Source organism: Mus musculus, chromosome X (assembly GCF_000001635.26).
Source record: "Mus musculus strain C57BL/6J chromosome X, GRCm38.p6 C57BL/6J".
In the NCBI taxonomy this organism is placed as follows: domain Eukaryota; kingdom Metazoa; phylum Chordata; class Mammalia; order Rodentia; family Muridae; genus Mus; species Mus musculus.
In genome coordinates, this window is record NC_000086.7 from 8,182,173 (window position 1) to 8,193,660 (window position 11,488).

An 11,488-nucleotide genomic window follows, 5' to 3' on the forward strand; every position below is an offset into this window, starting at 1 on the left:
GAAAAGGAAAAGTGCTGAAACCTGGTTTCTCCTTGTTGCAATAGAAAATATGAACGGGAACAGAGCAATTGAAAAAGAAGTGTTTGGGGCTGGAGAGATGGCTCAGCAGTTAAGAGCACTGACTGCTCTTCCAGAGGTCCTGAATTCAATTCCCAGCAACCACATGGTGGTTCACAACCATCTGTAATGGAATTTGATGCCCTCTTCTAGTGTGTCTGAAGACAGTAACAGTGTACTCATATACGTAGCAATAAATAAATCTTTAAAAGCATATATATATACACAAATATGTTTACAAAAAAAAGAAGTGCATGGAGCAGGGTGTGGTGCTGGTGCACACCTTCAATCCAAACACTTGGTAAGTTTGAGGTCACCCTGGTCTACAGAGTTCCAGGACAGCCAGGAATACAGAGTACACAGAGAAACCCTGCTTTGGAAAATCTTTTTTTTTTTTTTAAAGGGAGGGAGGGAGAGCAGGATTTAGAACATTTTTAGCCTAACCCATAATGCAAAAACCAAGAAGGTGTTCTAGAGGAAAGACCAAGGGTGTGGTTAAATGACTAGACATTCATAAAAGTCATTGTTGGGTATATTTCATGGATCTAAGCAGCTATCTTATCTGAATCCAGGAGCAGAGGTGGGATAACACCAGCACAGACCGCCAGCTGAGACCGAGGGAGACAGGGATGGGCAAAATAAAGGAAGGGTCTCTCCCTTCTGCACTTCTATAGGATAGAACAGGACGGGTTTCAGGCTGTGCCACGAGGATTCCAGTGGTAAAACTGTCTACTCCTTAGTTCTGAAAGGCAGGCTGTTCCTTGGTTTTAGTGAGACAAGCTGCCACCCAGGGTTGAGAGTGCATTTTCTTCCCAGTAGGTTCAAAGGTAGAAGACAGACCATCATGCCAAGATTTAACCGAGTGGACATTTAACTTACTTGGAACCTGTGATGGTCCCTTTCTCCTTTCAAGTTCTCCATTGTGCAAAGGGATCTCCTACCTCCTCCACTGCTCCCCCAACCCCCCAACCCAGACAGGGGCTCACTAGGGAGCCCTGACTGGCCTGGAATTCCCAAGAGATTTGCCCCCCTCTGCCTCTTGAGCGCTGGGATTAAAGGTGTGTCCTACTGCTGGCTTTGCCTTTTGTAAACACAACACTCATCTTGTTTTGAAGGTTCACAGCAGTTAACTTTCAAACCAGGGACAAAGGCTGAGATGCCTACTTAACATATTAAAGGAGACCTAGCGCCAGCTTTGCCAGGCATCCCTCAGTCTCTACTAGTTACAGGGTGTGGCAGGCATATACCCGACCCTCTCCAGCCCGGGGACTGGGCTGCCCTTCCCTATATGATCCAGCCATTTTGATTACCTGCCCCTTTTGTACCTTTGTCCTCCTGGCTGCTGCATCTGGTTCCCCTCTCTCCCTTCCTATCCCTGTCTCTCCAATGGCCCAGCTCAGTCTGGTCATGGCCACTCTAGACTCTCCCAGGTGTCTCTGGCTTTGCTCTCCCACATCACTACAATAAACTTTCTCCTCCACCATACCTACCAACAATCATATCCTTTCCTTTTTATTCCTCTTTCCCCATTCTACTGCAAAATAGGAGTTCTTGCCTCAGGGTGACTCACACCTCCTTTTAGGCTTATATTCAGGTGAGACTTGGGGTTAAAATCCATGCCAGAGATCAGGGGTTAGGAGCACTGGCTACCCTTCTAGCACTTCTTTTTTTTTTTTTTTTTTTTTTTTTTGGTTTTTTTCGAGACAGGGTTTCTCTGTATAGTCCTGGCTGTCCTGGAGCTCATTTTGTAGACCAGGCTGGCCTCGAACTCAGAAATCCACCTGCCTCTGCCTCCCGAGTGCTGTGATTAAAGGCGTGCGCCACCACACCCGGCTCCTTCTAGCACTTCTATGGTGGCTCACAACCATCCAGTCCCAGGGGATCTGATACCTTCCCCTGGCTTCCACAGGTGTTACACACATGTGGTGCACAGAAAACATTAAAATAAAGGTATAGTTTTAAAAAATCCATGCAAGGAGCTAGGCATGGTAGCACAAGCATGATCTCACTACTGGAGAAACTGAGTTAGAAGAGTCAGGAAGTTCAACTTCAGCCTGAGTTTCATAGAAAGATCAGCCTGTAATACATAGCAAGACCATGTCCCCAAATGAATGAATGAATGAATGAATCAACCAGTCAAAAGCTAGGCTTAGTGGCACATACCTCCAATCCTAGCATAGTGAGTTCCACGGTAGCTTAGGTTATATAATGAGACCATGGCTCAAAAAACAAAACAAAACAAAACAAAATAAAAAAAATGAAAAAGACCATTCATGAGTGACAGACATGGCACAGGGATATAGGTTGTTGTTTCAGACTCTGGATTCTCTTTGATCTCTAGCACTCCAACCTCACCTCCGAAAAGGTGATTCTAGAATGAGCGAAGGATTTGAGGATGAGGGATGGGATAAACAAAGTTTGCATGCAAGGAGGACATGAATTTAGGGAGTCCAGATGGCAGGGATGTATGGACTGAACTGTGCCCTCTTCAAGTTCATATGCTGGAGTCCTTCCTTCCAGAACCTGAGAAGGTGGTCAAGACTATTAGAGCCAGAGTCTTTTAAAAGATGTGATTAAGTTAAAAATGAGGCTATCTTGATAGACCCTAATCCAATCTAAATGGTGTCCTAAGAGGAAAGTTGTTCGAATACAAACAGCAGAAGCAGGGGACACAGGGAGATATGAGAACATCTGAGAACACAGAATGCAGTACTAAGGAAAGAGACTTCAAAAAAAATATTAAAGTCAAACCTTCTGACACCTTGACTGACTGGCTCCAGTCCTGAGGACATTCATGTCTGTTGCTTAAAACGCTCAATCCATATCATTTTGTTACGGCAGCCAAGCTATATGAGAGGACTATGAGGTTACTGGAAGGATTTATGGGGTAAGTAATAGGGTGATCTTGAAGGGAGGTCTGTAGAGTGAGTTCTAGGTTCTACAGGGTAAATTATGACTGTGTGTGGAGTCAGTCAGTGTTAAGGGTTTGTAAGGGCAGACATGGTATATGTATGTGATGATGGAGGTTTATGGATGACGAAGTAATGGGAGAGATGTGTTATATGACATTTCTGAGATTAGTAATTAAATATCTCTCAGTGTTATAGTAAAAGACATTTTATTTCCTGGTTTGGGAAGTTGCCACCGTCACGGACTTGCCACCTTCTCATCCATCTTTTCCCTCAGGTTCCTAGCAGTAGCTCAACTTGTTCCCTTCCTTTTCTGACTCTGGCCCTTTGTGTGCTCACTCATCATGTTTGAGTGGGACAAGTCCGATAGTTCTGACCCCCCCAACCTGTGCGAGGAGGAAGAAGATTTGAGTCTTCTGGGAAGTGAGGAGAGCGCCTCATCAGCAGGGACTCAGCCCACTCTCCGGCTCTTTAGTTATGCTTGCTCTTAATTTTCATGACTTTGCTGTCCAGCACGCTCTGGGCACTAGTGAGATGCTTTATGGCATCAAGCACAAGGATGCTTGGTATCACCAACCATACAGCATTCAGGAAAACAAAATAGAACCAGAAATAAACGGGGTGGCCTATCTCCCCATGCTGGAGTCCTTCGTGTAGCTCTGTCAGGAAGTACAGCACATCCCCGTATATCTGGCCTGTGGGAGGCAAGAGAAGGAAAAGTCCTCGTGAGGATAAGGAAAACAAGCCAGGCTCTACTCCATGGTATTCCCCAAGGCAATTCTTCAAAGAATTCAACCCACATTCTGAAACCAAAGTTGGAAATCGGACATAACGAGGTACAAATTTCAGAAATCAAGAGTCTGGGGATCTTTTTTTCCTTTCTTGCCTTCTTCTCCCCAACCCTCCTTCCCTCCCTCTACCCCTACCTCCTACCCACCCCACCGTGTGTGTGTGTGTGTGTGTGTCAGAGAGAGAGAAAGAGAGAGAGTCTTGCTATGTAGCCTAGGTTGACCTTAACCTCGCAATCATCCTGCCTTAGCCTTCTGCATGGTAGGATTATAAGCATGTACCCATGCACCCCGACACCCAGCAAGAGCATGGAGACTTTAACTCAGGGCAGCTCATAATAGAACTGAAGGCAAGCTTAAAATCCTAGAATGCATGACAACTCAGGATTTCAGAATGAAAGAGAGCTCAAGTAAGCAAACAAAAGAAAGCTAACACTCCGGGGCCTGCTTCTGGAGGACCCAGGAGTGTTGGGCAGCATCGAATACATCACATCGTAACCTTTGTAGGAAACTGATGGAGAAAGAAGAGAAATATACATTTCGGCTGGGAAGGCAAGCACGGAGAGGGATTGAGGTGTGTCAAGACACCAAGGAGCCTATAACTCAGCATGTCTCATCCCTGAATGGACACTTAGGAGCTCTCACCCATGGGGATGTGCCTGTGTCTATGGATTTCCCCAGGAACCCTTGAAGTGCCAGGTATATAGGCTTTCTTACCCATAGACACCACAAGCTGTAGGACAAAGCGGAAGGGCTGTTGGCGGAGAAAGGCAATCACTACCCATAGGCTGAGTGGTCCCCAGAGACAAGCTGTGACAGTCTCCATACAGACGACGAAGCTGTCACTACTGCAAGAGAAAAGAGGACACTGGCATCATTGTGCTCTCATTAATGTCCCCAACTCACCATTGTCACAAACCAATGCAGGTTTCCACTAACACAGGCCAAATACTTACAGGATATATCGGCTATCTCCCTTGGAATACTCTTTCCCTGAGGGAAACAGAGATACATGAAGAATTAAGTCAGGAAACAGAACTTGTATCTATGATAATCACTGTAAGACAGCAAACATTATAATACTGTGTACAGTGGAGGTAGTACTTTTGCTTCTGAAGTGTGTGTTTATATAGTCTGTGTAAAGACTGATATGGAACAATGTTGCAGAGGTTACATGGTATGCAGTATAAAAGGAAGTATAAATGATGGAGCATGTGGCTCAGGCGTAATAGTGCATGTCTGTAATCTTAGCACTGGGGAGGTAGAGGCAGGAAGCTGAGAAGTTCAAGTTCATCCTTTAATTACATAGATACTTAGGAGCCAGCCCAGACTGCATGAAACTCCGTCTGGAAAAAAATAGAAGATGGAGAGTGAGGTGGAGGTTGGAGGGGGACCGAGCAAGTTTGTGCACACATACATATGAACACATACATATGATAGGTGCATGAAAGAGTGAGCAGTTAATTGGAAGATCCAAGAGTGTAGCTCACTGATAGAGCATATCTGAGGCCCTGGGTTCTATCCCCAACACCTCTTCCAAACCATAACCCCAGAACAGGCAAGGGGTTTAAATAGGTTCTTCCCAAAGAATTTCCAAATGGCCAATGAACGTATGGAAGGTGCTCACAGCGTCATTAGTCCTCAAGGAAAAGCCATCACATCTACTACAGGGACTAATTTAGGAAACACATGATGGCACCAAGTGGATGTGGAGGAACCAGAGCTCTGCTGTCATGATGGGACTGTGACTGTACAATCATTTCTGAAAACAGTTTGGTAGGGTTCTCTCGCAACCTAAATGAAGTCCAAGGCCTTGAATGTGCCAAGTAAGCACTAGAGTGCTGAGCTTCGCCCCTAAAACTGTAACCATAGCTACCATAAAAGCCAGCCATTCACCTGTCTATAGTTATTTAAGGTAAATGAGAACAGCTGTGTGTATGTATATGGATGGATGGATGCACATATGTGTGTGCATGTAAAATAGAATGCTCATAGCAGTTTTATTCCTGGGGCCAAAAAGACATTGTCAAGAATATAGAATTCTTGGGGGAAATACCCTTCAGTACTGTACAAGCCAATAATTTTATAATGTTTATGCTTTATGAAATGAGTGACCCCACTTTTTTTGAGACAGGGTGTCTCTGTGTAGTCCTGGCTGTCCTGGAACTCACTCTGTAGACCAGGCTGGCCTCGATCTCAGAAATCTGCCTGCCTCTGCCTCCTGAGTGCTGGGATTAAAGCCATGCACCGCCACTGCTCAGCTGAGTGACCCCATTTTCAAAAGCAACATTTGGAAGTGCAGGTGTGCCACACTATCATTTATATGATGACTCATCAAACAATTAACAGGCTGGGTGTGATGGTAGAGACCTTTAATCCCAGCATCTGGGAGGCAGAGAGGCAGGAGAATTTCTGAGTTCAAGACTAGCCTTGTCTCTCTGGGCAGTGGTGGTACACGTATACCTATACATACATACATACACACACACACACACACACACACACACACACACACACACACAGATAAGATCATTGACTGCTTTTCAGAAGGTCAGGGCATGCACATTGTGACTCATAATCCTTTTTAGCTCTGGTCCTAGGGGGTCCCAATTCCCTCTTTTGATCTGCAGGTATTGCATACATGGATTATACAGACATTTATGTAGGCAAAACACTCATGTACATCAAATTAAAATAAAAAATATTAATTAAAAAAAAGATTGGGCCGGGCGTGGTGGCGCACGCCTTTAATCCCAGCACTCCGGAGGCAGAGGCAGGCGGATTTCTGAGTTCTAGGCCAGCCTGGTCTACAAAGTGAGTTCCAGGACAGCCAGGGCTATGCAGAGAAACCCTGTCTCGAAAAAACAAAAACAAAAACAAAAACAAAAAGATTAGGGCTGGAGAGATGGCTCAGCGGTTAACAGCACTCACTGACTGCTCTTCCAGAGGTCCTGAGTTCAATTCCCAGCAACCACATGGTGGCTCACAGCCATCTGTAATGGGATCTGATACCCTCTTCTAGGGTGTCTGAAGACAGCTACAGTGTTTTATACATAAAATAAATTAATGTAAAAAAAAATTAAAGATTAAAAAAAAAAGCCCAGCCAGGCGTGGTGGCACATGCCTTTAATCCCAGCACTCAGGAGGCAGAGGCAGGTGGATTTCTAAGTTCGAGGCCAGCCTGGTCTACAGAGTGAGTTCCAGGACAGCCAGGGCTACACAGAGAAACCCTGTCTCGAAAAACCAAAAAAAAAAGAAAAGAAAAGAAAAGCCCAGCCATCCTTAATTTCAGTTTCAGGGGATCTGGTGCCTTCTTCCCTCCTCCATGGGTATGTACAAGGCATAAACACTTATGTGCAGGCAGAACATTCATAAACACAAAATGAAAATTAATAAATTTGGGCTGGAGAGATGGCTCAGTGGTTAAGAGCACAACTGCTCTTCCAGAGGTCCTGAGTTCAATTCTCAGCAACCACATGGTGGCTCACAACCATCAGTAATGGGATCCGATGTGTACTGGCTAGTTTTGTGTCAACTTGACACAGCTGGAGTTATCACAGAGAAAGGAGCTTCAGTTGGGAAAATGCCTCCATGAGATCCAACTGTAAGGCATTTTCTCAATTAGTGATCAAGGGGAGAGGGCCCATTGTGGGTGGTGCCATCTTTGGGCTGGTAGTCTTGGTTCAATAAGAGAGCAGGCTGAGCAAGCCAGGGGAAGCAAGCCAGTAAAGAACATCCCTCCATGGCCATCAGCTCCTGCTTTCTGACCTGCTTGAGTTCCAGTCCTGACTTCCTTTGGTGATGAACAGCAGTATGGAAGTGTAAGCTGAATAAACCCTTTCCTCCCCAACTTGCTTCTTGACAATGTTTGTGCAGGAATAGAAACCCTGACTAAGACACAATGCATTCTTCTGGTATGGCTGAAGACAGCAACACTGTATTCATATACATAAAATAAATCATTTAAAAATTAATAAATTTAAAAGATAAAAATGAAGAATCCCAGCACAGAAAACAACTGCTCAGGGTTTAAAAAAAAAAAAAAGTTAACAAAATTAGAAAAAAAAGAGAAAGCATTGGTGAGTGGGTAACTATCAAAGTGAATCTCTACCCAGAAAATTCCCTCCCACAATACAAGAACTCAGGACTCACAGAGTTGGGATAAGAAGGCTTGGTCTTCTAAAAGGATGCCATTGTAGAGAGAGAACCAGCCCTCGATCACAAGGTGAATGAAGGTACACACAGCAAACCAGCACAAGGCCAGTCGCCGCCCAGCTCCAAGTGGGACGACGGAAGCTCGGCTAGACAACAGCCACGTGATCACAATTAGGCCCCCAGAGATGGAGAAGAGGCCAACCAGGATATGCGAAGTCGGGAGGTCATTAGGCACGAAGTTGTCCAGCTTCAGGTGCCTGGGCCAGTACGGGTGCAAGGGGACCGTATTGGTGGTCATGTTTCTATGGCCCGCTGGCAGCTTCGTACATAAACGAGGACAAAGGGACAGAAAAACCTGGGCAAACAGAAAGCACGTGGTGAGATAAACCAAATCCAAATACTTTTCAACAAGAAATGTAAGTGAACTGTATCTATTATTTGACCGAATAACTTATAAGCCTGGATTTTAAAATGACCAAGTTTAGCTGAAGCTGGTGTCACACGCACTTATGCAATGAGGCCCAGACTTTGAAGGCAGGTGGATCTCTGTAAGTTTGACGACAGTCTGGCCTACACAGTGAGTTCCAGGTTAGCCAGGGCTACAAAGTAATACCCTGTCTCAGAAGGAGAAGTGGGGAAAGGAAAGGTGGGGGGGGGGGGGGAGAAAGGGATCTAATTTTGAGGCATTTCAAGAATATAACTGGGGGGGGGGGAAGTGGGGGGCTGAAAACATGGCTCAGAGGTTAAGAGCACTGACTGCTCTTCCAGAGGTACTGAGTTCAACTCCCAGCAACCACATGGTGGCTCACAACCATCTGTAATGAGATCTTATGCCCTCTTCTGGGGTGTCTGATGATAGCTACAGTGTACTCATATACATTAAATAAATACCATTTTTTAAAAAAAGAATATAACTGGGGATGTATCCGTGATTTAGAGCACTTTCTCTTGCAAAGGACCTGAGTTCAATTCCAAGCACCCACATGGTGGCTCACAACCATTTCTAACTCCAGTTCCAGGGGATCCAACACCTTCTGGCTTCTGTGGGCACATACATACATGCAGTCATAATACTCATATAAAATAATACTCATAATAGTCATAATACTCAAATACACATATAAAATAAAATAAATCTTAAAAAGGGACCATAGCTCAGATCTGAAACCTTATAAAGAATAAAGGCTTGGCTGAGGCCCCTGGCAAGTATAGCAACAAGAAGCGGGCCTGGCTTGTGACAGGAGAGCTAGGTAGAAAATCGAGTAGCCATGAGAAGGAAAAAGGTCCTCCTCACTCTCTCGGTAGGAATGGCAGAGATGTTGACGTATTTGACAAGGTCACCTGTAAAAGAACTATAAACCCTTCTGCGAAACAAACAGCACAAACCTGTCAAAACTGGGTAATGGACTCAAATCCAAAGTCCTTGCCAAACATGCATAAAGATTTCTTTGATCAACAAGTTTTCTCTACCATCTTCACCGGCAAGTAAGTACTGAAATCTACTGCTTAAGCACAGTGCATTAAAAAAAAAAAAAGTCCCCAACCACACACTTTCCTTTTTTTTTTTCTTTTCTTTTGTTTTTGGTTTTTTCAAGACAGGGTTTCTCTTTATAGCTCTGACTGTCCTGGAGCTCACTTTGTAGACCAGGCTGGCCTCGAACTCAGAAATCCACCTGCCTCTGCCTCCCAAGTGCTGGGATTAAAGGCGTGCGCCACCACCTCCCGGCTCACACTTTCCTTAATATTTCCACTCAGTTATATAACACTGCATGGTAGCACATACCTGAAATCCCAACATTCTGCGGGGCGAAGCTGAAGCATTGCCATAGCTAGCCTGGTCTACCTAGAAAGTTCGGGGAAGCTGGGCATGGTGGCGCAGGTCTTTAATCCCAGCACTTGGGAGGCAGAAAGTTCAGGGTAGCCAGAACTAAATAGCAAGATACTACATTCAAACAAACTTAGACATTAAGTAGCTTCCAAGACCTCCAAGTCAGATAAAGAGCTTCTGCTGGGTGCCTAGGTGCATTCCTTTCCTTTGTCAAGTGCAGCAGAAACTCTCTAACTTTGCTTCATTGTGATACCCCCTATCGTTTTTTTCTGACACAGCGGGTTTCAAGGCCGCTGGTACACCTAGGCAGAGGCTCCTGAGGCTCTAAAGAGGAATCATCAGATTGTACTGCCAGCATCATCGAGTTGTACTTCTGGTTGCTAGTCACAGAGTATGATCACAGTCTGGTGGGCGAGTCACTGTCAACAAGCCAGGTCCTAGCACTTTGGGGCTCAGTTTGTTGGAAAGACACAGGAATGTAGTCGGGGTGCACTGCAGGGTCCAGTGGCTGAGATTTAACTGGACGCTACTCCCACCCGCAGGGGGCTGCAGAGATGAGGAATCAGAGCTGCGGCCCCAAGCACCACGTTTCAAAAGCAAGAGTCCAGGCAATTAGTGTGCCACCCTGCAACAAGCTAGAAGTAGCAAAAGCAGGGGTCTCACGGGCGGCGCTAACCAAGAGAAAGGAAAACAAAGCCCAGAGACCACCAATCACAACCAGAACCCTCCACTGTAGCTGCCCAACGAGAGGGCGAGTCTTCCGTCGTCTGGACAACCGATTTAGGGCCCGGGTCCCGCGCAAGCGCAGGGTAGGGCAGGACTCGCAGGCAAACCGCTGTCGTGGAGGGTCTGGGCACGTGGAGGGGCTCGGACAAGCTGGCTGGCACTCACCCCAGGCGGCGCGATCGCAGGGCGACTTCCTAACACAGGCTTGCGACTTTCCAGGAAGACCTGCAGGCTCCCTAATAGCCCCAGTTCCGCTCAGCTCTAGCGCTTCCCCGCCCGATGGAGCGGACCAATAGTGAAGTGGAGAAGGTGGCTTCTGCCAATAGGAGTCCTCCGAATGTCGCAGGCCCTGTCCTCGCCTATGGTGTCATCTTCCCTGTTGGCTGAGACCAAGTCAGGAGTAGGGTGGAGACCTCCAAGGTCTGTGGGCGCTTTCTCCCGATAGCAAATCTATGCTATTCTGAGCTTCAATTTCCCTGCCCTCTTATCAATCGCACAAGATGAGGCTGAAATTTGAAACCCTCAACATTTGCTAGTGACCGGAGTTGCGTGGTCTTCTAAGTTTTCTAGGCAACCAATCAGTTCCCGGACCCATTCTTAGCCCAAATGCAGAGAATACGACAGGTGGATTACATTCAGTACAAACAAACCTAGCGCCCACCAGAGCTCAGAACTCTCCAGTCCTAACAGCATCGGTCACCTTCAAACCCTCACTCCTGCTGAGCAGTTGGTGTAGACTCTCAACAGTGCCAGTTCTTAAAAGCCAAACAGAAGGCATGACGGTAAACAAGTTGGCAAACAGACCTCGTCAGCATTTAGTCAGAATATTGATCATCTCAAACTGTCATTTTAATTATTACCTACGGACCAGTAGGCATCAACCCTTCTTCTGTCTTGCCCTACCCCGCCCCGTTCGAATCTGACGAACCAATCAGTACAGGGATCCCCCAGTTTTCCATGAAGTATTACTAAGCCTCCCCCACAAAATCTGTCCCTGCTCTACGCAAGCAGGACCAGGACCCCGC

General features: G+C 46.0%; 1 protein-coding gene across 1 annotated transcript; it reads right to left on the reverse strand.

Moving 5' to 3' along the window:
* Positions 1-3,156: 3,156 nt before the first annotated feature.
* Positions 3,157-11,340, reverse strand: Ebp (phenylalkylamine Ca2+ antagonist (emopamil) binding protein). Its single transcript, NM_007898.3, has 5 exons — positions 10,629-11,340; positions 7,907-8,264; positions 4,711-4,747; positions 4,472-4,602; positions 3,157-3,661 (listed from the first exon to the last, which is right to left on the reverse strand). Exons 2-5 carry the CDS (start codon positions 8,205-8,207, stop codon positions 3,438-3,440), a joined length of 693 nt encoding a protein of 230 aa, NP_031924.1. The 5' UTR covers positions 8,208-8,264; positions 10,629-11,340; the 3' UTR covers positions 3,157-3,437.
* Positions 11,341-11,488: the final 148 nt, after the last annotated feature.

What these genes read in the sequence shown, in the direction of transcription:
- Ebp (NM_007898.3), bottom strand. Translation starts at nt 8,207, where the DNA reads ATGACCACCAATACGGTCCCCTTGCACCCGTACTGGCCCAGGCACCTG. An exon ending in GGAGATAGCCGATATATCCT is followed by an intron (nt 4,603 to 4,710) that starts GTAAGTATTTGG and finishes TTTCTCTTGCAG; the next exon opens with TAGTGACAGCTTCGTCGTCT. An exon ending in ACAGCTTGTGGTGTCTATGG is followed by an intron (nt 3,662 to 4,471) that starts GTAAGAAAGCCT and finishes TGCCTCCCACAG; the next exon opens with GCCAGATATACGGGGATGTG.